Source organism: Equus caballus, chromosome 23 (genome assembly GCF_041296265.1).
Source record: "Equus caballus isolate H_3958 breed thoroughbred chromosome 23, TB-T2T, whole genome shotgun sequence".
NCBI classification, from domain to species: domain Eukaryota; kingdom Metazoa; phylum Chordata; class Mammalia; order Perissodactyla; family Equidae; genus Equus; species Equus caballus.
Genome location: NC_091706.1, coordinates 23718923 through 23746685, shown reverse-complemented (window position 1 = coordinate 23746685; position 27763 = coordinate 23718923). Strand labels below are relative to the sequence as shown.

The 27763-nt window shown below is 41.8% G+C and overlaps 1 protein-coding gene across 5 annotated transcripts in view; it reads right to left on the bottom strand.

Moving 5' to 3' along the window:
• LOC100061341 (transducin-like enhancer protein 1) overlaps positions 1 to 27763 on the bottom strand; it is an 83423-nt gene that overhangs the window by 31209 nt on the left and 24451 nt on the right. Inside the window, exons 5-8 of one of the 5 annotated variants that reach the window (XM_001495873.6) lie at positions 24476 to 24538; positions 22817 to 22891; positions 10432 to 10636; positions 9681 to 9697 (exon numbers count right to left, since the gene is read on the bottom strand). In XM_001495873.6, coding sequence (XP_001495923.1) covers positions 9681 to 9697; positions 10432 to 10636; positions 22817 to 22891; positions 24476 to 24538 — 360 coding nt within the window. Of the gene's footprint in view, positions 1 to 9680; positions 9698 to 10431; positions 10637 to 22786; positions 22892 to 24475; positions 24539 to 27763 lie in introns of all 5 variants that reach the window. The other 4 variants (XM_005604939.4, XM_070248439.1, XM_070248440.1 and 1 more) reach the window with 4 other exon arrangements.

Below are 27763 nucleotides of genomic sequence, written 5' to 3'. Positions count from 1 at the left end.
AGCCTGCCCCACCTAAAATGGACTGCTTCGTCTTACCCTCTTCCCATGGACCCAGTTTTCTGTGTTCAGTGGCCTCCAACATCTTCCAGCCCAGACACTGCTTTCCTTGTTGTTCTTAAGCAGAGTCGCAACCTAATGAACTTCACCATTGGCAACAACCACCATTTTGGTTAATTACTGCCCAGGTGACCCTAATCTTTGTGGTTCCCTCATGTGCTCCCCAGAAACCCAGAAGTGACTTCACAGGTAGTACTGGATATCTGACGGTCCCAGAAGTCTTTCCCTTCGTGCTGTGTGTTTTCCTCACAACCAATTTATATCCCTCATGGCGCAGGGGTGGAATACGTTCATTTTGATGGTCATTATGAGCCATTTTATACATATTTTAAGAATGAAGAGAGGTACTGACTGAATATCCTTTGGATCCTTCAAAATTTAGGATTCTATCTTGATTTGTTAGATTTGGACCAGGATAAGATAGAATCACATCTAACATTAACATTTAAGAAGGTGCCATTGGCAAAAGAATGAAACTGAGGTTGCTTGGCTTTAAGTTATTGAAAAAAGTCATGCATTCTAAACACAGAAGATAATTAGAACCAAATCTCTGAAGAGGCCAAAGTGACTCTAAAAGCCACTGTTCATCCTCCTCATCCCCCTCATTTTATCTGGAGGATGTCCAGAGAGGGGAGGCGATGTGCCCAGAGTCAAGAAGCTCTTCCGATTAAGTCAAAGTGCCTCCACTCCCAGAAGAGTGGTTTTTAAACTCAGTCCATGTACACTGAAGACTTGTCCCCAAATACTTGGCCCCCAAATACTTGTCACTTAAAAGTCATACTGGCCCCTACTGAGCTTGACATTCTAATGTGACATCATAATGCCTGATGTTTTCTCTGATCCCCCCAACCACAGTCACACACACACCTTGATTTACTTGGCTCTATGCCCATCATTCCAAAATCATGAACATTAAAAAAAAAAAAATTTTTACAGCCTACCTTAAAATGACCTGAAAACAGTCCCAAATTCCTACCTTTCCAGTCATGAATTCTGCCATTCATCCTCCAAGAGTCACACTAAAAAAGAGCTCAGCAGAGAAAAACAAAGCAGACCAGCTGCCTACAGCATTGGTTTCCTGTGATGTCAATCACCGTGGACAGAAGCCACCAGACTTCTCTTCCCCTAGTCCATATTCTGAAAGATCTTAATCTACCAAACAGCATTCATCAAATAAAATTCATTTTTCAAATATTTATTTGCCAAATAAATATTCAATCGTGAATCAGAGTTCTTTGATCAGCCAGAGAACGAGTGTTAGCCCACTGACTGATACACTCTAAGTCTACCCAAGAAAAGTGATGTTTTATTTCACCTTGCAGCTGGTAAAATTTAACTATCCGCCAGAATTTTTCAAACCATAATTATTATGCAGACTTCTATTACAAGTGTCCTGAGGACTGGGATTTCCAGACCGTACATAAGTTTTCCTTTGTTTCAAAGTTTTCTTAAGAACTAAACAGGGGCCCGCCCGGTGGCATAGTGGTTAAGTTTGTGCACTCCACTTTGGTGGCCCAAGGTTTGCAGGTTCAGATGTCAGGCGTGGACTTACGCGCTGCACTGCTCGTCAAGCCATGCTGTAGCGGTGTGCCATATACAAAATAGAGGAAGAATGGCACAGATATCAGCTTAGGGCCAATCTTCCTCACACACACACCCACACATACAAAACCTAAACAAAATCCTCTTATTTGTGTCTTCTACAAGAACTCAAAACAGGAGCTTTATATAGCCCACAGCAGATATTATAAACCTGAGCAAATCAAAACACACTACGTTTTCAAAACAAGACTAAAATTCTAAAACCACAATGATTTTCCACACTTAGGTGTTGCACATGCTTATAGATACAGAACCAAGTAAAACAATAAAGGGAAAGACATACCTAACCAGTCTCTAAGGAAAAGAAGATGCCCCGGAACATTCAGTGTGAAAGACAGAGTGTCTGAAAGACCTGTTAACCCAACCAACACGCCTTCCTCTCCATTTATACGTAGAGACAACACATGGAATGTCCGGATGCGGTGTGAGAACATGCTCCACAAGAAGGGGCCTTTTCCTCTTCAGAAAATCCAGGTTCCTTTGAGAACATAAAATCTCAGTGGGCATCTGCACTGACAACAAGTGAATTGTTCGCCATGATTAATATATGCTTCTTGAAGGTCACTTCTCCTTGCACTATCAGTGATGTCATGGTTAACACCCTTACGAGAGGGAGCCAAGGAGCTGGTCAGAAGAGAAAAGAAAAGGTAGATCTTCCAATATCATAACCAGCATGTGCTCCGTGAGCTGTCAAATCCAGAGCAGTTTCCTATGTGGCTGAACCACGTTTTATAAAACCATTCCCTGCTGTAGTTTGATGGGTGCAAGTTAACTGGCAAGTTGGCAGTGTTTGAACCTATATTCTCTATAAGTAGAAATAAACTTCCCAATGCAATTATTAAACCATACCTTCATGTAAGAGCTTACCATGCAAGTGAAAGAGCCTGTTGAAGCTCAGAGAGTACTCAGTCAAATCAAAAGAAAACGTCCAGATTTGGACTCTGTATTACCTTTCTTCCAGCCATTCTGGACAATCATGTTTCTTTTCATGCTCTGAATACCCACTCAGGATTGATACAGAGACCCAGCAGCTTCAATACAGATAAAAACAGTCCTCACACCCTTGTTCCAAGAATTTTACTCTTCTTTAGCAATTTAACAGTAACGGCTGTTCGTGTACACTGAGATATTTTGGAAGGTAAACTCCAGAAGATACAACAGAAAGCAAGTTTAATGAAATGTTCCCGTCAGTGCTACCAGAATTCTCGTTACAGAGCCTTCATGGATCCTTCATCTATTCTGAGACCTCAAAGCAACTCTTCTGCCAACCACGTTTAAACCTTGAAGCCACCAGCAGCAAATGTGAAAGGAAAACCTGCCCATGGAGACAGCAAAAGCCAGATAGGTTTCCCTAATGCGAAAATAATGCACATTATTCAAATGGATTTCTTTAGCTGCCAAGCTGATTCCCCTCGGGAACTTCCTCCTCCCCGCAGGAGAAGTGTTTGTGTCAGAGGTACAGATTGGAAACTCATGACACCTCATTTATCCTCAGTTACACTAAGGCAGTGGGAACCTAATTTGCTAGCACACTCTACACTGACAATTAACTTCTCGGTGAACATTAAAACAATTAGGTAACGACGCACCCCATCACATCTGCGTGCCTGCTCCATCTACACCTGGTACCAATTAAGCCATCACCCTGCGTTGTACTTTTTGCTGCAGTCCAATTGGTCATTCACACATTCTGCCTGACATTTTGACAAATGCATTTTTTAACCCATAAAACTAGCAGGATCCCCACTTGTCCATGGTGAAAAGTGGATGAGAGTGGAGATGCGTGGAAATGTGTCCACTCGGCAAATATCACATCTCATAGCCCTGGCTGGGAAGCGGGTCTGAAGGGAACATGTCTATTTTTCACACCGTTTCAATGCAAAATATGGGAAAGAACCAGCATGGGTTTGCACCTCGATCCAGGAACTCAGCACTCTCAGATACAGACGGGGGACTCAGTCAGAACTCCCGGAAAGAACGTAGCCTTGTAGGAGACGTACAAAGGCAGTGAGCATTTGGGCTGGAAGAAGCATTAAACCACCAGGATGCCTTCAGAGTCACTCGCTAAGTCCCTGGCTTGCCCTTCCACTCACCTTTTCCAGGTAAAGCAAAATAAAACAAACGCACACTGACAGCTTTATTCCTCCAGTCAGGACCCTGGTCACAGCAAAAATCAAATCTACATTTCAAATAGTTTTTAAAAGCATGTTTTCGACGGGCTCCTTAGCTGTTGCTGTCTCTCTTCGTTCACCAGCCTGATGAACCAGATACTTTCTAGCACAAGAAAGGCCCCGAAACGAGAAATGCTGGGCCAGGCCTCGGCTGTGAGGTGTTCAGTACCAGATAGCACTTACATCTCCTTGTCCCCAGAATGACGGAGACGCATGCTTACCACGTTTCAGAGGGAATAATAAACATAGTTCTGGTGGGGCAGGCCCGGCGGCGCAGTCGTTAAGTGAGCACGTTTCGCTTTGGAGGCCTAGGGTTCGCCGGGTCAGATCCCGGGTGCAGACATGACACCGCTTGGAAGGCCATGCTGTGGCAGGCATCCCACACATAAAGTAGAGGAAGACGGGCACGGATGTTAGCTCAGGGCCAGGCTTTCTCAGCAAAAAGAGGACGAATGGCAGCAGATGTTAGCTGAGGACTAATCTTCCTCAGAAAAAATAAATAAATAAATAATTCTGGGGCCAAAAGGAAAATAAAATTTTTAAAAACCTGTTCTAAATGATAAGCATTGAGTTTTCTAATTACAGAACACAAACTGAAATCTGAAAACGGTTTTAGTGGGAGAAAATATTCTCTACATGCTTTTTGTGTTTTTTAGGGTAAAAGTACCCTATTTTCACTGTAATCACAGGGAGACAAAACCTGACCCTTTTTCTAGTTACACACAACTCCTGACATCCACCTGCTGAGTTAGGGCGTCCACAACAGACCCCTCCACCCAGGACACTGAGAACTGCCGAGGCTGTCCCTCCTTCGGGGGCTCACCCCTCACAGCAGGGACACCCATTTTCCCAGAGGATCTGCTTTTTTAAGCACAGTTTTAAATTGTGCCAAGAGGGAAATCTGCTGAGGTTTTTCCACTATGCCTAAATATTGAAATTTTAGGTGACTCATCTCAGCTTTGTCCTTTATTACCAGGCAATTCTTTGTCATACACCAAATCAAGATAAAGTCACAAACAGGTGAAAATACCTCCTCCTGGTCCTGGTTTATCTTGGCCAGATTTGATGACTATGAGACTGACCAAGTTCCTAACCAGCTGCAATCAGTGTCATGGTCCCAACCTACTGAGAAACATCTGTAGCTGCCACCCTGTCACACGGGCCCTGGCCTCCACAACTGCCTCACATTTTAAAGAGGCTAGGAAACCACTCGTAACCCCTGGAATGTGACTAGGAATGCACTTCTTGTAGTCTCTGCAGGTGGAGATGGGGAGGACATTCCTGAGGCTTGCTCTGCTATGACAGATGACTTCCTGGTTGGGGTCCCTCAACCCTCACCTGTGAGGCAGCCACTCTCCCCATTTTACAGATGAGAGTCAGGGAAGGTTCAGAAGGATGAGAAACCTGGCCTGTGCAGCCAGAATTCACGAGGTCTGTCGTTGTCCAAAAGTGGTGTTCTTTCTATCACCCCCATGCTGCCATGTCCTAGAGCCACTGAAAATGTGATATTCAAAAAAATTAAATTTCAGAAAAAGGTCAACAGTGAAGCATTCTCCATAGCAAGACGCATGTCTGATATCGTTCTTGTGCTCTATAGTACCGGATCATTTTGAGACAAAATGATGGGTGGTCCTTAACTAGGATCTGGTCCTACCTCTGCCAATTAACTAGTCAAGGAGAACAGCCAGAGAAGAAAAACAAAAGACAGACACCACTTTACATCAAATAAAGTGAAAGTTGTCAACAAACTTTAAATAAGTTCCAAACACAAACCTCTGGTAATTTTAGAAGTTACGAGTAACAACATGGTCCCTCAGAAAGACATGATCTAAGTCTTGACTGCCATTAACCAAGTAACGATATGACCAGGGGCACCCAACCTCCTTGAGCCTGGGATCTTGTTGATAAGATGATGGTGTTGCACCATTATGATCTCTAAAACAGATGAACAGCGCTTAGACTTTGCCGGACCAGGAACCCCTTTTGAGAATTTGATCAAAGTCATGATCTCTCCCCAGAATTATGCAAAAGATCATGGACCCACAACACTCTCACACCCTCTGCTCTGAGGTCTCTCCCAGACACCCCCGCCCCCAGGTCTCCTCCCTTTTCCGAATGTTCCAAATAGTAATCACATGGGTTACGCATTCCGGTGATGTCCATTCAAGAAATATCTGACTGTGACACTGAAAGACTTCACTGCAAAACGGGAACAGTCTATGCAGTGCCTCAGACAGCGGATGGCACACAGTAAGTGCCCAATAAATATTTGTTAAATAAAGAGAATTTAAACACACTTTCTACCATATTTTCTTAAAAGCCATACAACTAGGTTTGTCAATTCTCTAACCCCAGGTCTTTCAAGCAGACTTATTTAAATTACATTCCCTTCAGCCAAAATGTAATGCAATTTCACCTTTAAATTAATCAAAATATCTAAAGTTTTTATTACCATGAAAGAAATAAAGGCCCTTGTTAGGTCATTTCATATATCTCTGCTCAATGGTATCACTCTGATAAGGAGGCTTATAGTAAAACAAGCAGCTTTTGTGAATTAGAAAAAAAGTAGTCAATTCTCAATTTAAAATCAACATCCAAACAACAAAATAAACCTCCTAAAAGTTACTAGCTTTATCATTCATCTCCTGCAGAAACAAGAAACTTGAAACTAGTGTCCGTATTTTCACTCTGTTCTTAGTACTTTCATTTCCTGGGGTTTACATTAAACAGGTCACATTAAGGCTTATGTATTTTCCTGCCATAAAACCTTCAACTAGCAAATGGAATAATTTTGACACTAAATACAAATAAACACCAACTACCTATCAACCAGATTTAATTAGACTCACAGATTAAAAATTCATACACACCTGCATTCCCTCTGCATCTACTTGATATTTTTGCACTTGATATAAATAATATGTTTGATCAATATAGAAAGAGCAGGAGAAAATAAGACTGTACCAGCCTGGAATTTTTCAGAACTCCTTAAGTCTTATACATGGAAGAGTCTGGTACAAGGACCCATTAGGTTCCCAGAGACCCTTACAAAACTCTATGTGGGCAAATTTTCTTTCTACACTTCAACCAAAAGAATGCATTGCAAAGGACAGAATGCAGAAGCTGATGAGAATCCAGCTACCCACTTTTAAGCCACGTATTAAGTTATTTGCAAACGTGCAAAACAAAGTCACTCTTCCCACCGCAATTTTTTCTTTTGGAAAATAGTTATTTTCCATTAACAATATTATTTATGTTAACACAAATTAAGGAGCTCTTTATCTGTTTAAGTGATTTTAAAATCTGTTTTACTTCTAATCCAGGAAAATTTCAAAACATATAACCCACACAACCAAGTTCTTTGGGGTCATCAACAATTTTAAAAGATCCTGAGACCATTAGGCTTGAAAACCACCAGCCTGTAGCAAATGCCCCAACCACTTAGTGGGTGAAAAAGGAGCAGCACAGAGCCATCAACTGACTTTATCTGCCAAGTAGAATTTGACTTCATAGTTCAAACCACTTTACTAAATGGATACGCAATATAATATTTTAGGCACTGACAGTACACATCATCTCATTACCTACTGCTTCTCATATTCAGTTTTACCCAAAGTTTGAAGAGCTGCTTAATTCTGTACGGCTGCAGCAAAATCCCAGTTATATGGACAGCGAACAATTTAATTCCTCTCTACAGACTGAATTAAATGTTTAGGTCACAAATTAGTGTAGTTTTCCCATTTTATATCATCATCACAGAGAGTTTTCTGTAATAAGCAGGCAGGAAACACAATATATATACTTATTCTGAAAATATCTACTGAAATTTTCCTTAAGGCTTGTCAAAATTTGATGTGAAAAAGGAGACATGCAAATAACACACCGAGTAACCATTCAGTTTACATGATTTTATAGACTGGTTTATGAAATGTATCCACTGCATTCTGACTTGAAAATTCATCAACTGCTAACTCAACACGTGGACTTAAATACAATCCACAGCGGCCTAAGATTCAAGAACTACTTTGTACTTCTTTAAGGTACAACTCATGGTCCTTCCTCCAGCCCACCCTCACTTGCCCAAGGAATTAAGTTCTTGCTTACATTTTTCACTAAAAACACAAATAGGAGGGTATTAGACTCTCAGAAATACACACAGAGAGGTATGAGCTTAAGCTGTAAACCTCTACTCACTCCAGCCATTGGCATTTCAGAGATACACGCCATGGCCCCACTCCCACAACTGTCTAGAACGTTTGTCGTCTTTCCTCGGTTCTTGGAGAAAGGTTCTGTGCTATGTGTGCCTGCCTCTCCCTAACTGTAGGTATATTTCCTATGTTGCCTTACATGTAGTAAGTATTCAATAAATACAGAGTGACTTAAGGTAGTACTGAGAACAAAAAGTTCAAGTCCCAAACCTAGAGCAAATTCAATAAACTAAAATGTGCAGCTGACTAACAGACATGGGCTTCCCAACACCTTCTCCTGCTGTCTCTGTTCTCTGGTCCAAGATTAGGGTTTTTAACTTGACACTCTACTGAATGAACATGGGAGGAAAGATGACAATCCACAAGGACGCTGAAACAGCAAAACATAAAGATCACCTCCATAATGAAAATCGGTTTTCTTAGGTTCGTGCTTCGGGAGTAGGATCTTTCATTCCCTAGCTATAATCTCTCCTCCCCTTCCTTCTCCTACCAACCTTTTCCAGGGAAAACTTAAGAGTGCAAGAATTTTAAAACTAGCTACCCTATCCTTTCACCATTACCCATTCCACCCAACACAGCCTGATACAAAGTACTCCAAGATCTGTCTCAAAGAGAATTTAAAATGTAGCCACTATTCTACAGAAGGGGGAGGAGGGTGCACTCAACTTTTCAAACAGAAAAGATTTCCGGGTCAACCCCTCAAACTCAGAACTAAAGAGTATCAGACTCATTTAAAAGTTGTGTCCCATTTTTTTTTTTTTTTTTTACCATATTTAGATTTAAGATGGTCAAAACACTGCCATGTTCAGAGAGAAAGGAAAAATGAGAGGAGGGAAGGAGGCAGTAGGTTATCCTGGCCGAAAAGGGGCCAGTTTCTCCCTCTACTGCTCCGCCTCATCTGAGAGACGCATTCTAGATACAGATCTCCCACAGCTAACCGGCAGACACATGGACTGACCAGACGTGCAGTCTGTAAAATGGGCAAGCTACAGGCTGGTGAAAAGATGAGCTCTATAAGCACAGAACCCCGATCCACTCAAAGTCCTCATTCTTAAGAGCTTACTCAGACGCTCAGTTCTTTGGTCTAAAATAAATTTAAGTTCAAGTTCACACTCCAAGGACAATTATGAAAAGAAAATTAGATATGGAAACCTAGCAACTAAGATGCCTTCCCAGAGGATAATGAATGGTTTAGGTAGAAGTAACACATTACTAACCAATTTCACATGTGGATCGTGACCTCTTGCCTATAAAACTCACTTAAGATAAAAATGAATACCTCTTAAACTACAGGCAACCTGGACTCAAAATGCAATGATAAACATATTCTTTTAATAAACGTTTTTAAAGTGGGTCTGGGGCACATTCAGATCAAGGTGTATTTCCAAAGTGTATAATCACAGTAGACAGGTCTGCCCCCAAATCATGTCCCTCTCATAAAATGAAAGTTTCATGAAATCATCTAACGAAAGTTTAAAAAAAAAGACAAGAGGGGGGTAAATGGTCATATTTTAGAAAAAAAGAAAAAGTGAGGTGACAGAGAGAGGGAAGGATCTGCACGACTGAGGCTGTGTTTGAAGGCGGCAGTTGGGGCAGGGCAGGAGGGGGTGTGTTCATGGACAGCAGGCGTTCGAGTACTTACTGTGCCCGGTTCTCTGTCTGCTCCGAAGTTACCAAGAAACGCACAGACATGCCCGTTCAGACACAGAGGCAAGAACAGAAATAAAAAAAAGGGGGGAATAATTAGAACACAAGCCCCAAACAAGTTTTAAAAATGGCTTTTATTTATATAAGTCATTGCACATTCCTAATACAGTGATTTCCTGAAAATTACAGTATTTTGTAAACATAAAGATTTACAGTTTAACCATACACAAAGCCTATTTTTTTATTTCTTGACAGAATAAATTACTTTTCTTCAAAAAATTAGTCAAGTGCAATTTTGCCCAATATTTAATGCATACTAGAATTAAAGCCTATGGAACTACGTAGTAACAGATGCAATTATCAAACCTTTCATTTGAACACATTCACTTTCAAATTTAACTTCTTATTTCGCCCCATTTAACAACATTACTTTCTTTGAAAATTACCCAATTAAGCAGTTAACAGTTTTCCATAATATAGTACAGGCCACTGGCATTAACTAGGCAGTTGCCAAGATGTCAAGATGCCTGGAATCTAAAGAGATCGAGAAATCTACAGATGCCCACGTTAAACCCTGGAGGCTTCCAGGGTGAACTGTGTTTCAGTGGCCCAGCTTTGCGACAGTTCCTCTTAGCTCAGTGTCTGCTCTCTGTATAGGTTGGGGCTTTCCTTAGCGGTGCACACAACTTTGCAGCACTGTATGAGTGTTAGGACAAAGTCCTAATCTGGCTTGCCCGGCCTCTCACCTCTGTGGTGCTCTGCATCATGGTGCTTCTTGTCATCTTTTATTGCCAAGTGAGACTGCCCACTCAGAGCACTAGACAGCGCCAGAAGGCCGGCGCTGCCGCCGAGGGGCGGGATTCCAGGAGGCTGCAGTCCCGACGGGTGAGGCGTTAGGGGGACTGGAGGTCCGTGGCCATGAGAAAGATGCTGAGCTTGCAACTGCTGCTGCTGTTGGTGGTGGTGGTGGTGAGAGAGGAGGAGGAAGAGAAGGAGGAGGAGGAAGAGGAGGAGATGATGGTGGTGGTGGTGGTGGTGGTGGTGGTGGTGATGGTGGTAGTGGTGGTGGCAGCATCCAGGGAAAAGCAGACATGACATGAAAGGATGGAGGAAACAGAACAGGAGGTTCGACATACACACGAAGACAGTGAAGAGACAGACAGAGGGAGGAAAGAGGGGAGAAAATGTGATTAGCACTTTCAGTTCATCAAAAGCTTTCACCTACTCAGTTACCTGATATAATCTTCCTAAAATATAATCCTCAGATCTACAATGTCACTTTCTGGCATAACTCACCCCCTGAGAGTGTAGCTGTTTATTATTAGCAAGCCAGGCTAAGTTAGTAAGCAACTCACATGTTAGTTAGTTCCATCTCTAAGTGCCTCCAGGGATGAAATCCAGTAAGTTATTGAACCACAGGTGCCAGAGATTTAAGACTTATCCTGATTTCAGAAAGGTTAAAAGAGGGTAGGCGCAGACATGCACCCTACAGACAGTAACTATATTCTCAACGAGTCACCGGTCATCAGGTGACTCCAGTTCGCCCCAACATTCTTACATTAATTTACCACAAAGGTATGATGAGACAAAACCAAAATATTATCTTTCATTAACAGAATTCAGAAAGCCGGAAGAACTAGCCTCTCTTATGCACCCCACCTCCCCCCCGCCCAGGCACTTCTGTCCTTGTTTCATCAAACCCTCAGAGAACTGTGAGGAAGTACTGATTTTCCCATTTCACAGAAGAAATCAAGGCTTGCAGCGTGGAGTAAATTGCCAAGGTTCTTCCACGAGGCGGGAGGGGAGAGGAGGCAACGTAGGAAAGACCCTTATGGCTGTGCTCCAGTCACTGTCCCGCCTCAGGCAGAGGGAGGCCACAGGGAACCCTGTGGGCAAGAGCTGGAAGAAACCTCAGAGACGAAGCTTTGTTTATCCCTGCCTTTCTCCTGAGCCGCACGCTCGAAACCCACCTCTTCACTGTCACAGAGGAATGCCCTGAGACCAGAGAGACCAAGAACCTTGATGACGAAAACACCCACCAGTCATGTGGGACTCTACCACGGTGACCCAAGTCCTTGTTCCCAGGTGCTTTTCCTCTAATCACTTAACCCAAGCCAGAAGTTATAAATCTGTTCACATGAAGAAGGATCGTTGCTCTCATATATTATATTTAAGAGAATGTTGTAGGAAATGAAAAAGTATCCAAGAAATGGCCCCTGCACCATAAATCTGGCCACATTTCAGCTGTCCAACATAAAACTCATTTTTGATGAGACAGTAAAAACGATTAAAGCTCAATTTCTAAGGTGTAATGTTAGAAAATTCTTAAGATTCTGATTTGTGCTCACTTCCCTGGGACTCAATTACTCTTTTTATTTATTACCCCCTTGCGTGTACTGAATATATTAAATGTTCACGCCAGATCTTCAGTATTTTCCACCCAGACCCATGATCTTTAACTGAATCCTCAACATGCTTCCTGCCCTCACCAGCAAGAGAAAACAGCATCTTAAAAGCAGAAATCGGTGTCCACAGTCATTTTACAGTAAATTTTCCACTACTCCCAGCATCTTTTAAAAAATCTTTAGGAGCCAACTTTCCCTTTAAACTTCCATTCCTTCCAAACAGAGCACAGTTCTAATTAGAGAGAAACTGGAAAAGGGGGCAAGGTCAGAGGGGGCAGCATTAATAGTATTCTTGGAAAGTATTTATCAACTACTCATTCACCACTGGAGATCATAATAACCATTTCTTTATGCATAAAATCACCTTCCTGTCATCCCAAAGACACTAATTCTTGCTCTGTCACCTTTTAAGAGCTCGGCAATAGCAAGACATAAAACTGAAGAAGCTGGCAGCGCCATCACGGTCCACTAGGCATGCTCATTAGCACTTAATTAGGAACTAGACACCTGCCATAAGAAATGTGCAGGGAGAAGGATGAGGAACAGGTCTGCCCTACCAGCAATTACTATCATTACTTGGAGAGTAAGAGCTATGTCCGGCTTCTGGGGGGGAATGCAATGATGCATACACAAGCAAGCGCAGCGGGTAATTATGCACGGCACTGATTAAAAGAAGATGAGAGAGGCTAAGCAGAGGGGAAGGAATTTAACTACAGGGTGGAGGACACCACCCTTTCACCCCTCCCTGAACCCCCCCCCCACTCACCAAAAAATCAAGAATGGGGTCACCAAAAGATGACTTCAGAGGTGGGACTGTGTGTCAGAGCAAAGGCATACTCAGGTGACATTTCAATACAGAATAAGGAAGTAGATTTTCTGCCAAACCCGAGTTAATTTTTAGAAAGATGAACTGGAATGCTTTTTCTGATATATTACTGAAAAGAAAGGCTAGTTTATATAATAAAAGGGCTTTGCCACAGCTGTGAAGTGGACCTGCAGTTAAACCCAACATTTACGCTAATAACGATCAACAGGGATATCCAACAGCCTAACTGGTCACGGGTAACTCCCACCTCTACCCTGCTCTAGCTTTCCAGGCCCCCTGAAGATTATTAGAGGCAACTGGGTTCCTCCATCCTTAGCTTGGCCATCTTGAAAGCGGCTTCTCTTTTTAAAGCAAAATCCTATCAAAATGGAAGGAGCAGTAGGTAGCAGGATGGATCACAACTATTGAAGATGCTGTGGATCCAGGAAACGTGGATTTCGCTGCCTCCTATTCTACTTCTTTATCTTGCCACGCAGAGCTCCTACAAAATATTTTCATGTCCATTATCTGGCCTCAGCTCAGAACACACCAGAGGCAGGGAGGGTGGGCATCAGAGCCCTCATTTCACAGACGAGAGAGTAGCTTGCCATGGGACTCACAGCTAGAAGGATGACTGCAAATCTTTTGCTAGCTAGAACAGCATTTCTCCTGAGACCCCAGCAGCCCAGTCATCTTCCCAAGGAGTTACAGACTGAGTGCTCCCACGTCTGGGGAAGGAAGAGGGCAATCTCCTTCTCCACCCAAGACCTCACGTCTCTCTCCCTTCTCAGGCTATGAGTTGCTCTGAAGGGCATGCAATACCACATATCTAGACAATCCACCTTCACATTGGGACGTTTTCCCAGAGACAACCCACCTTTACCACGCAACCTTAGCAGCAGTGACAGATGGGAATCTCTTCTTAAATTTACAACTGATGGTTGCCATCTCCACATCCCCACTTCCCGATACCCTGTGCCTACATCTGAAAAAGGAGGATATCTTTAGCTTCATCTCTCTTCCAAGGAAGCTCATAAAGAAGAATCAAGCCTAAAAAGAGGTAGCTCTGGCTTCTCTGAGAAGATGCTTAACAATAAGAACAGTCATTTCTAAGACAAAACATTTATTGAAATGAATAGAGGACCCACATCCAGGGGAGTCGAACAACTGACTCCAAAGGCAGCCCGCCTGCCCATGTGTGAAGAGTATTTTTTTCTCAACAAGGCTTATCTAAGACAATCTAGTACTCACCACCTTCACCAAAAGAAAAAACAAGAATTCTCCTTTAAAACATATCTTAGGATAAAAGAGATACTGACATTACTATACAGCCAGCAAAACCTCAAAAAACCCCATGGCTCTGCCAGTTACGTGACTTCCCATGCATCTGTCCTCTGTTATCATCAGGGAAACCATAAAACGTTTCTCAACATGACAGCCAAGGGTGGGAAAATTCAACCATCCACCCATCCATGAGCTTACACTAATTAGCAAACTTTTGTTTTATTAAGTTAATCCTTGTAGATTGATACAGCACAGAACGCACAAGCAAAACAGCTTATAAAGCTATCGGAAAAGGCATTTTTGATGAGCAATGGTGGTTTAAAGCAATATAGCTGGTGTCTCAAGCTATCAATCTAGATCAGTAGTTCTCATATAGAGCAATTCTGACATTCCCCTTTCCCCACCCCTGAGACATCTGGCAATGTCTATACATTTACGGTTGTCACACCTGGGGGTTGAGGGGGAGGTACTGTTAAGCACCATACAATGCACAGGACAGTACCCCACCACAGAAAATTAATGAGCCCAAAATGTCAATAGCACTGAGGTTGAGAAATTTCAGTCCGGATCGAAGCTGGAATTCCGTCCCATTATATTAGGATTCATGTTATTATACACCAAGTGACTTGCCAAATTGTTACTTAAAAAATAGAAACACTTTTCAACATTCAACTGTTCACTGTCCCTTCATCACCATCGACTATTTTGTCACGACCCAAAAAATGAGCATCTGCTTCCTAGAGCTGACTCCACTGACAATGTCAAAATCAAACAAAGAGAAACTTCCTATTTTACAAAACAATTTGGGAAAGGGTGACACAGGGAACTTTTACATAGTGGTGCTGTGGCGCCTCAAAGGTGACCCGGAAGGGTCGAGGCTGGGGAGGAGATTAATGTGCTTGCTCTAACGCAGACGATGTGAACAGGCTGGGAGTGAGACCAGTCAGAGAAACACCAAACCCTGAGTTAATGATACCGAAAACCCACAAGGAATAACGTCACCTCATCCGTGTCAAACAGCAGCCACGCATTTAGAATTTTAATTCACATTTCACCTGGCACTGCCTGGGTCAATGACGTTACTATAATGAAACTGACTTTGCTGGTAACATTCAGAGCTTTAATATAAGAATGTACCGGTTTCTACATTTTTGTTTCTAAAACAGGCAAAGCACATGGTTTATCAGCCCGGCGCTGCCCATGCAACTGGAAAGGACACCCAGAATAAAAACGAAGACTGATGCCCACCTTATCCTAGAGTGCTGAGGTCTTTATCACCAACCACTGAATCGACCTGAATTTCTGAATTTAATCCACTTCATAACCTATGACACACAGACCACAAACTGAACTCAACCAGAACTAAAACCATGCCCCAAAATAGTCTCTCTAAAGCTAAAAGCATGACAGTAAGTGACATTTATAGCACCTGGTATTTAAACACTTTTAAGGGAAAAAAGTCTATGAAAAGTTTGCTGACAGTTCTCTCCAAATCACTCTTCCTTGATTTCTGTTATTTCTCTGTTCTTCCAAACACTCAATTCTTATCTTCAGAGGGTGCAGAAAAAGAAAATTGTTATGCTACGATAAACAATCGGGAAAAGCTGGAAAGCGCTGTGTGGCAGCAGAAACATCAGGGACGCTACTCTGGGAGTTGTCTGAAACCACCCATTAAGTGAATGGCCTCTCCTGTGAAGAGGGGCAAGGGGGATAAAGAGGCAGAAAACACTTCCTGGGGCCAAGAATTCTCAAGCTACTTGAAGACAATTAAAAAAAAAAAATCCATTGAAAGGCCCCATCTCAATGCAGAAGTGCACAGAAAATGACACACAGAGGCCAAAGTGATGGCCTGTATGTAGGCAAGCACCAGGATGAAGGCCTAACATTTTGACAAGGATCTGAACTCATCTTTACTCTTTCTGCATTTCAGCTAATCCACACAGGCCAACTCATTCTTTATCATCACTCTGACTTGCTCGTTCCACCTGCCTTGGATGACAATTTCAGTTGTGACAACAATCACAGCCCCGGGACTTAACGGCCTGAATTAGAGTACATTTTTAAAAGCTATGTTTATTTAGGTAGATTCACTCTAAAACCACAGAAGGTTTTGATGAAAAGATGCTCAACATCATTAGCCATAAGGGAAATGCAAATCAAAACCACAACGAGATACCACTGCACACTCACTAGGATGGCTACAATCAAAAAGATGGGATAATAACAAGTACTGGAGAAGAAGTGGAGATTGGAATTCTCATTGACTGCTAGTGGGAATATAAAATGGTGCAGCCGCTTTGGAAAACAGTCTGGCAATTGCTCAAAAAGTTAAACAGAGAGTTACCATATGACCCAGCAACTGCATAAACAAGTGTGGTATATTAATGCCGCGGAATATTATTCATCAATAGAAAGGACTGGAGTAAATGCTACAAGATGAATAAACCTTGAAGATGTTACACTGAGTGAAATAAACTAGACACAAAAGGCCACATATAACATGATTTCATTTATAAAATGTTCAGAATAGGCAAATCCAGACACAGAAAGATTGGCGGTTGCCAGGGGTTGCAGGGATGAAGAAAGAGGACTGACTGCTAATGGCTCTGGGTTTCCTTGTGGAGTGATAAAAATGTTCTATAACTAGATAGTGGTGATGGCTGCACAAGTTTGTGAATATAAAACACCATTGAGGGGGCCAGCCCTGTGGCCTAGTGGTTAAGTTTGGTGTGCTCTAGGGGTTCGGTTCCAACGCACAGACCTATACCACTCATTGGTGGCCATGCTGTGGCGGTGGCCCACATCAAAAAGAGAAGATGGGCACAGATGTTAGCTCAGGGTGAATCTTCCTCAAGCAAAAAGAGGAAGATTAGCAAGAGACATTAGCTTAGGGCCAACCTTCCTCAACAAACAAACAAAAACCCAATGAGTTGTGTGCTGTAAGAGTGAATTTTATGGTATATAAATTATATATCAATTAAAAAAAAGAAAAAACACATAGATGTAACTCCTAAAACAAGGTACTCTACTGTCTCCTCTGAAGATTTTTCTTCTCCCTCTAAAAAGAGAACATTATTATCATGCCCTCCTCCTAGGAATCAAGTAAAGCTCATATGAAAATACATGGGGAAATTTAAAAGTGTACGATGCTTCAGCAAGTTTTCTAATAACTCAAAAGCACACTGACTATTCAGAAAAACACAGACATTGAAGGAAGCCAAGCTCTGAGTTTGTCAGAGATGCCTAGCTGTCCTCTCAGTAAAAAACTAACTCAAACCAAAGGAGAAGTAGGATGCATGACAGGCTTCTCTGCAGCACTGCCCCATTCCTTTGGAAAATTAATAAAAGGGTGGACTACTGAATTTAAGTGGAGGGTATGTCACTAAATAAAAGCTAGCGGAGCTAGAAGGCCCATGTTTGTTGTAGCCATTTGGTTTTCTCCTCTTAGTAGCAGGCTATGCATTATTCTCCCAGGGCAAATTTGTTTTATAAAGAAACTTACAGCTGGGTTATTGATGGGCTTTCCAGGGATTAACTGCATACTCATAAGAATAAGAGGCTAACCTCATCCTCTTAAACTTCACACACTACAATCCCATAGATGGCTGACAGCTACAGCCGGGAGGTGAAAAATAATCCAACATTTTGCTAATCCTTAAACCAATCATCTCACACAACAATGCAGAGCCTTTTAGGTCTACAACTCAATCTCTTAAAGACAGAAAGGCTCCTTCTAGAGACACACCAGGAGTTTGTATTCACAGCTATGCCCTACACAAACATACACAGCCAGACATCACAAAAGACCCCAGGCTTCTTTTATTTCACATTAAATTGTTTTAAAGCACAGGGAATTATAAATCTGCCTATGAAGCAGGAATATACAAACCCGACCAATAACTGGAACTCTAAAACTCAGCCCCACAAACCTTAACAGAAATTATATTCACGAAAAATAATTCAGATTATGCCAATATAAATAAGAAAGGAAAAATAAGGTTGCCTATATTAACCTCAAATTTCTTGAGTTCCTCAAGTTCACAGCATTGCTATGGGGAACAGCTCAAATTTTCTTACATCCTCTGGGAAATCTGGAATTTTGTGGTATGGGAAGGACAACCCCCACTGGGCATCTGGCATCTCTTCTAACTCTGCTCTCTCCTTCCAGTGCTATCACAATGGCCCTTGCCACCTCTCCATACCAGCAAAGGCCTCGTTCCCCTTCCCCTTTATATTGAGTAAGGAAGCCAATGATGCCTTGTCCTCCCATTTTTGCTTCTCAATTCTCTCTCCATCTGTTCCCAAAACTTAACTTTATCCCCTTGGTTTTAACTCTCAGTTTTTTTCATCAAAAGTTAAATGGCAGTGCTTTTGCACTGCTGTGTCCCTATTCAAAGTCACTCATGCACGACAACTTAATGGTGGGAGCAGAGCATCTGGCTAGGCCTTGTCTCAAACACTGACATCCATGTAACCACCAGAGAAGACCAAGGAGGAGATGATCCACTGCTAGCAGCAATCACCTCTCACAGGCAATTGGCCAACGGGGCCCCCAGACCTGCTACAGGCACTTGGAGAAAGCAGGCGGACAACACTGCAGTTCACAGAGCCAGGACCATGTGCTAGGGGGAAGCTGCCAGCCAAGGTCTTATCCCTACAAAAGCTGGCGCAAGGTGGATGGTATTATCCATCTACAGAGGGGGACACTGATTGTACAAGGTCGCAAAGCTACAAAGCGGCAGCACCAAGTGTTCCCACTCAAGTCCATCTGACCCTAGGCCCACGCTCTGCCCGAGGTTACACAACACGACGCTCTCAGAAAGAAGAGCACAAAATACCATGAAGCTGAGCCGCAGACATGTGGTGAGAACCAGATGTACAACTACGCAACTGTTTTCTTTAAAAAAGAAAACTGCACTCAGGTAAGTATTTTTTACTTTTAAATCAACAAACAACCATCTTTCTGGGTAGGGATGTTAGCTCAGGGCTAATCTCCCCCCCGCCCAAAAACGGTGACAAAAACACTCTGTACCCTGAGAGGAGAGTGGGTTACAGGGTGTGTGCATGTGCCCAAAGTGATCAAACTGTTCCTTTAAGATCTGTGCGCTTCACTACATATAAGCTATACCTCAATTTAAAAAATCTGTGTGTACAGATATGTATGTATCTAAATTGACATCTATATGATATACATTAATTATATGTGATATAAACCTGATTAAAAGATAACACTAGTTATTTAGAATCCCAATTTCAACTAAAATCAATTATTTAGTATGAGAGCAGACAGAAGAGAGTTCTTAGTTCCAAACTCCCCAAGTAAGAGTCCTTCAGTCACTGTTCCCTGCCTTCAGCTATTAGCTGTCCCACAAATAGAGTGTCACATCATTGAATAATCTATTTTGTTTTGACAATTTTAATAGAATTCCAAATTTTAAAAAAATCTTTAGGAAATACCACTTAAATTGTGAAGAGCATCCTGATGTAAATGAAAAGAAAATCAAGGTCTCAAATGAGTAAGTTGCCTTCACTCACTGAACTTGTTCCCTAAAGCACGAGAGCTGTGTCAGCCCAAATATCCGTGTGCCTATTAAGATATCTGCATTATTAAATTCTTTCTATTGTTTCAAGAACATGTTTAATAGCAAAAGAGCTTATGAAAAGCAAAATTCAAAAAGTGAGGTTGTAGCTATTATTCTGCCAATTACCAAATTTGCCATCAGTCAAAGCTATTTAAAAAATAGTCTAACGAAAATATTTCAACAGTTTCTCCAAATATGAAATACTTAAACTCATTTTCCTATTTACCAATAGCCTATCTAAGTTGGAGGCAGCTGCTGTGGCGAAAAAGATTTAAAATTCAGTATTTTCTGTCCAATATGAGAACTAAGTTTTTTGTGCTGGTGAGAAATGGGCACCATTAACTCACTCAACAAGGAAGAAAAAAAACCACCTCTCTCTTCATCCTAAAAAAGCACCCACGATCCCAGGACACAAGCTGAGCTTACCTAGAAGCTTGGTGTCCTTGAGAAGATTTAACTTTTTCCTGGTTGGCTAAAGAAAAATATCTTTAGCCCTGTCAAGCAAGCAGTAAGCTCCTTGATTGTACCTTAAAGGGAATGAGAATGTTTCGGCTCATTTGCATTTTAAAGGATGCTCTTTCATGATCTTTCACACTTGTAATAGATGTCTAAACCGTTAAATTACTATTTCTTTTCTTAGCCTGAAAGTCGATGCAGACGAAGAGCGTGGCCTCTTCCATTGTTCTTTACCCTAAGTCGGTCCCTGAACAATACTGACAGCTGCTATCAAACCGGGCGGCATTTCTCTGTGCGCAGCTGCTGCTTGTAGGAACAGACAGCCTCCCGGAGCCTCCTCCCCTCTGGGGAGACAGGTTGACACACTGCATGTTCAATGAAGGGGTGCAAAGGTCCACTGAATTGTCAACCCAATTTTATGCTACTTCGATTTTCCAGGACGCGCACAATTGCTTTCAGGCAAAAATCAGGCATATGCCAGAGCATGAAACTTATGGTGCGGGATAATTATTGATCACCACAAACTTTAAAAGAGCCCTCTGACATAAATTAATATACCGATCCAAAAACTACAATTATAAAAACCGCACATGCCAGGATGCTGAAGACATGCAACTGGCGGTAAGTCTGGTGCTGGGCCCGATTCACGGATGTGGGTTATTGTTGCTAGCTATCAGAGCTAATCTGCCTTTATAATCTCAACAACATGTTTCCTGGATGCAAGCCATTCATAAAAGTAGTGATTCATCGGCCCTTCTAAAACGACCTGCTATTTTTATTTTCCGATTCAACTCAAGATAAGTATTACCTATAAACATCAAGTTAACACAATTTCCTTTCTAATGTGTAGGACTGGGCAGTGCCTTTGAGAATCTAAAAGTACCAGAGTTTCACCATCAAGAAATGATATGTAAAAATTTAGAGCCTAGCAGAAAACAAACATGTTCCACCAAGTTGAACTGGGTCCTTGAGAACTGCTTTGCATATGTTTCCTTTTAATCAAAACAGGCTTTTCCATCCTCATTCATTTGGGTTAAAAAATTCTGCGCTCGAGCTACAAGTACAATTTGCTATTAGTCTTTGCTAATCAAACACGGTACATGCAAAAGCACCAGTGAATATTTGATTTGATCTCTGAAATAAAGCAATTCATTACACAAGAAAAGGGTACAGAAAGCAGCCGACAAATGCAGATGTAATTGTGTTTTTTGTTGAATGTGATTAGAGAGCCCACTAAGTAACAGTCAAAAATGTGATACTAAAGGGGGAGAGATGCAGAGCCTGGATCCGGGGAAAGGGGGAGGAGGAGAGAATTGTTTATGCAGAGCTAAGCTGTCAAGTGTAATAAAGCAGCTTGAATAAAATTTAAGCTGAAAATCCACTGAAGCTCCCCATTTCAGGGAGGAAAAAGCTATTAAAAGGAAATGAAGGTCACCCTCCCAGTTTATTTCACCTAATTGACTGCCAATAGCTTACCACAGGCAACCCAACTGAGGAACTGCAATTGAGAAACTGATGAAAGGAGAGTTTTCAAGCTGAGGCTCATTCTTTAATCCTCCTTGGCTCTTATGTTTTTTCTCCATCTCCAGTTGGGATGTAATTTTAAACCCTGATGGATTAACTGGTTCCATTGTCTGTGGCCGTCATTGGACTATGGCACTCTTAATCCGTACAGCAGCATGTCTAATTATCATTACAAAGTGTCTGAGGGAACTATAAAGACCAGCAGGGCATCTTCTCACAAGCAATTAACATAAATTGATAAATGAGTGATTTGAATCCGCTCAAGGCACTCACATATGAATAAAATCAGAAAGGACGGTCCCTTGTTTCAGCTACTTCTTTTGCTCAGTGTGGAAGGGCAGAAAACATGAGAAACGTCCCGGAACCTGCAGCGGGGGGATGAACTCACACAGCGGAGGGACCGCACGGTTCACCAGCCTCATTAATGCAAAGCAAATGACTTGTGATTGACAACCAGTTGCTAGCAAAGAGCACTAACTGAATTTGACACAAGAGGGCAGAAACCTGGTGAAAGGCTGGAGGGGGCAGCAGGGCAGACAACCATCACTCCTTCCACAGCAAGAGAGCATGCTTTTCACTGGTGTGCCATTTAAAAATTCAAGCAAGAGGCCCAAGAAAGAGAAAGAGCAGTTATATCGGTTCTAAAACTCTAGAAAGCAAAAGGCAAAAGCAAAGATAACTAAATGCAATGAACATTCGGAGACCTGCCTTGACCTCACTGTGATCTAAAGTTACAAGGCAGGAGTAAGGAAAGTATTTAAAACTCTAACCCAAAGCTTTTACCTGACTAATGGAGCAAGGGACGTTTAAGTCTCACCAGACAAATGACATTTATTTTCCCATTAAAAAGTAGATTTTTCTTCCCCTCCTAAAAATGTTTCCTATCATCTTCTTTATGCTAATTTCTCTTCCCCTAAACACCTCAGCATACCCGACACCCCCTCCGCCCACCCTTATCAAAAAAGTCAGTGTGAAACTACACAACATTATAGAGAATAGAGATTAGCCATCACATTAATAAGAAATGAAAGCTGGTTATACACACTGTAGGAGGTAGACCTGGTAGGCCACGTACCCCGATGATGGCATTCAACTCTGCCATGGTCACCTGTTTGGCACGTTCGACAGCCTGGGCCACCTGTTGTTGATGCTTTGAAAACAAGAAGAAAAAAGTGTTAGCAAGATGGCTAAGAACCTCACTGTACCTTCCAACAACAACAAAAAGACAAATGCCACATGCAGTGCAGACTGAAGTATAACATGGATTTAAACGCGAAGTTTCTGGAGCACACGTTATTTCACAGAACACATGCACGACGGGAAAAGGAAAACACCGCGGTGCTCCCCTCGTTTCTAACCAAGCCCAGCCGACACTGAACTCTGATGGGGATGCTTGGCTTGTCAAATGTCAAATGTCAAAAAGGACACTAAAAATGGTAAGCTGAGGCCTTAGAAAATAAATAGTACGGAATCTGGAAAGTCACTCTGGTTCGCAGGAGGGGTTCGCTGTGGTAAGTCTGAGGGCAGGTAAAAGTTGACAGCCATTTTAAAACCCCCATTTTGATACTTAAAATGTAAATATTAAATCTGTGATGACTTCTCTGGTCAACAAATCTCCATGCACCAGTAGTTTTTGGAAACTCTAGGAATTCCTCTCCTTTGGCCTTTAGATTTTTCACCCTTCACAGGGGAAAGAAAGGAAGGAGCCCCCCCAAGAGACACATACACACACTGAGTTCAAAGGCTGTAAACTGACTGCACAGCTCCCAATTCCACTCACAATAAAAACTAAACCACACCTTTGCTTTGGGAGGCGTGAGTCTATAGCAGAGACCAGGATTACTGAAGTTTAACAAACACCACAATTTCAAAAGGCCAACAACTCTAAATTGGGACATCAAACAAATGTTATGCCAGATATGGTTGGTAATAAAGGTAGAGATGGTGCTATCCAGCATGGACCAGTCGGTGCCAACTAGAACAGACACTCAGTACTCCAGCTCCCAGGGCAATGAGCTTTTCACTCTGCCTCAAGATATATGCTTCCTGTACACACTTAAAACACAGCTGAGCATCCATTCGCTTGTATCCAAAAGCAAGATAAACTTTAAGTGAAAACTAAAATACATTGGATTTGAGTCAATTTCATAGATTACTCATATAAAGAGCTTTTCCCTCTCAAAATATGAAGGTTAAACCTCTATGATTTTGTAACTTAATAAATTATAGATGTAAATGACTCCATAAGTTAGGGTAACGAACACTTTTTTCATCCTTAAGAATTAGTAGCATCCACTCCGTCCATGGACAGTGTCAAGTCAACCTGACTAGACGTGCATGAACAAATGAACAGCTGCTGCCATGGTCAAGTCAAAACCCTGATGGAACCATTTTTAAAATGCAGTATAAGAAAAGCTCTCTAGAGAAAGGACACTGGAATCACCAGCAACTATTAAGCCTATACTATTCCTCAAAGAAAAGAAAAGCTTTATGCTTGATAGTCATTTTGCAGGTTTCCTCAGAAAAAAATTAATTTGAGGTTGAGCTCCTGTCATCACTTCTACAGCGTGCCCTCGGATCTGTTAGATGGAATCACAGGGGGTTTACACACTTCAGCTGTAACAGATGTTCTTCACACTTGTTCCTTGTGATAAAATTAACATCTTAAAACTAGCTAATTTGCAAACAGAGAAGCAACATAATTGCACTTTAACAGCTGAACAGTTTTACTTACTTCCTGAGACAGAAATGGGATGACTTGTGCACAAATTGTATTCAATCTCTTGGCGATTTCAGTCTATAAAGACAAAGCCATATAAATGTTTAGCATACTTCATAATCAGTTCAGAAAGATAAAACTTCATGCCCGACACTTCAGCCTTCCACTACTTCAATCTGGAGAGCATAAAATCGCTTTCCCAGGCTATGTTACTAATATTTATCTTGAGATAAACAGTAGATATTAATCCCACTTGCAAAGTAAGACATAATCACATTCTTTATTGGTCACTTAAATTAAGAGATAATGGGTAATTTAACTGAGTTGGAAAATCTACGTGGTTTAAGGCTATATGACCATCTAACCTGGTGATTGCAAACCCTTTCATATAGTTATTCAATTATGGTGTACCACGGCACATTTACGTAGTTACAGCAAGTTCATTCAAACTGGTGTCAGAAACCAGTGGAGCAGTCTAACTTTCAAGATAAGGTCTACAGTGAGAGCAGAAGAAAGGAGCCCATGGACCTCCTTCCCATGTGTCCCCTTACAAAATTCAAACAGGACTTTAATGTTAGTAGCCTTCAGTAAGCTTCAAAATTTCACACACACCAAGAAAACACTGAGGAAACAGAACCCAGGTCCAGAGCGACGGTCAAGTCGAGATGTGCTGGGTATTTGTAAAGTTTCACCACAATTCAGCATCAAACGGGAAGACCTCACTGAAGGTTCAGTTGAACACAAGACATGTGCTGAGTGTGTGCGGCACACGCTGCTCTAAAGAAAGGAAGCGAAGTCCCTGCTCAGCTCCAGATCCACAGCAGTCCCTCTGCTACAAGGGGCAAACTGGTAAGGAGGGAATAAAGGCTGCTCTGCCTCCAGCCTGAGTAGGAGCCACCTGCCGGCCCTCCCCACCACCCGCCCCACTTCCAACACCCTACAGCAATGCAAAACAGCTCTGCATTCCTCTAACTCCGAAGAACCAGTTCTGCTTTAAAAGAAAAAAGGAAGTCATCTGAAAAGAGTCCCAGCATTGACCTTATTTATTTCATCATTTTCTGTCAATGCTTACTAATGCCACCTCTATTACTGAATTAGGCAATGAAAGGGATCATGAGAAGAAAATTATGAAGTGCACAGCCCACAGCCTTGAGAAATAGAGAATATAAGTAAGATAAAGCAGAAACTTCAGGAAGTGTATAATCACGTGCATTTAAAAAGCTGCCTTTTGTCCTCTGAGATGACTCCAGTTAACTGAGAAACAAGGCCTTTGGTTTTATGGGATTGGATTTAGGCCAACCCAACTCGATTCTCCCTGACCACCAATGGGTTACAGTCATGACCTGGAAGAAATGTAGTAGAGTAGAAGGAAATGACTGGTATAAGAGAGCAAACCCATGACCTTGCTTTAACCAGTGGGGCAAGAAGATACATGCAAAAAGGGTGCAGCTGTACCAGGTGCAAAACCAGAACTGGGTCAGCCCCACCCAGTTCATTTGATCACAGCCACCCACTCAAGCTAACTCAAGGTCATGGCTCTCCTCGAAAGCAGGCTTCCCTCTCCTTTGCAACAGGATTCTGCATTATACATTTGGGTACAGGAGCAGGGATGCCCTTTATGGACTCTTTTGGTCCTTGTTTCCCACTCTCTACACACGATACATTCCAACAGCATTCTGACCTTTCTCTTTCTCCAAAATTCACACTTAAGGTTTTCCACTTTTGAAAATATCTGCTTATTTTCAGCACACCACAAGCAGACACAGAGATGTATATATAAAAATATAAAAGCAAGTTAAAATAACCCTAAGTCCATCATCCAGGGATAACCATGAGTAACATTTTGGTGATTCTGGGAAACATCATTCTAGGCTCTCCTAACGTATGTATGCAGAAACCCAGAGTGGAGAAAGACACTTTTAATACCAAGGGGTCCCATTACATATACCGCTTTTCCTATAATTTGTTATTTCCACTCAAAAAATGTGTCATGGGCACCCTCCCACTCAAGAAATAGATATGAATAAGAACATCATCAATATATTCCACTACCCAGGCATACTGGTGTTTAAGCACTCCCCATACCTGTGGATACTTTTCATCTAATTTTCCACAATAACAAACTGTGTCGAATAGCCCTCTTCATAGATCTCTAAAAGCAATCCCTAGAGTGAAATGGCCAGGTCAAAATATATGCATATTCTATATTGTAACGCATGCCATTAACTGCCCAGCAGAGAAGCTCACCACTTTACTCGAGCCCCAGTCTATGAGGGTGGCTGCTCTCCCACCCAGTGTCAATATTAGGTTTTCTTGACCTTTTTTGTAATCTTTATCCATCTAACAGATTAAAAAATGACCTTTTATTTGCATTGCTTGGATTCTTCCTGAAGTTAAACATCTTTTCATATATTTATTGGCCCACCGTATTTTTTCTTTTATTTTTCTTTGAGTATTTATTCATCATTGTCTTTTTGTAGCAGTTCTTTCCATGACAAACATTGATTTTTTTTCCCATAGTTTTTCCAGCTTGCCACCTGCCTTTCAACTTTGCTTACTATGGATTTTTTGCTGTGAGTAACTTTTATGTGGTCAAACTAAAGAACATTCTTCTTATGCTCCTGGCCTTTGGGTCAGGATTAGAACACCCCAAAACTACAGAAGCCGTTCTTAATTTTCTTCTAGTGCTGCTATGGCTGTACTTTCTATACTTAATTACTTGACCTGGAGGGAATTTATTTTGGTTTAAGAAGACAAGATGATCTCCTCTTTAATTATTAATAATAATTGTATGTGTTAGTACATAGAACGACTTCAAGGCAGAACTGAACTTAGCTGTCAGGGGACAGTTAAGACCCAGTGTGAATGGAATGAACTCGTAAACCTTTAATAACATTAAAATTATTAAAAACAAAATAAAAGAAGTACAGACAACATAAATCAGGTTAGAGTAGGTAACACTGGAACAGGAAGAAAGTTAAAGATCAAAGCTCAAGCTGAAGAAGGAGCATCAAAAGCCCTCCCATTTGTCCTGGGAATTCTAAGTCACTGGTCTGAAGAAACGGAAGTAAGAACAACAGAGGAGGATCTTGTTCCCGCTGTCTCCTACCTCAGCCAGGTCTCTAAACCCTAATCTTAAGCTATCCTCTGACAAGTGAGCTTGGCTTTGAGCCAGGAAGCCTAAATTCAAGTCTCACCTCTGGTTTACCATGAAAGTCTCCACGTTGCTCTGGCTTCTCAATGACAAGTATCTCCTGGCAGTGTGGGCATGCAACTGGTTTCCCCGGGAGCGCTGTGTGAATT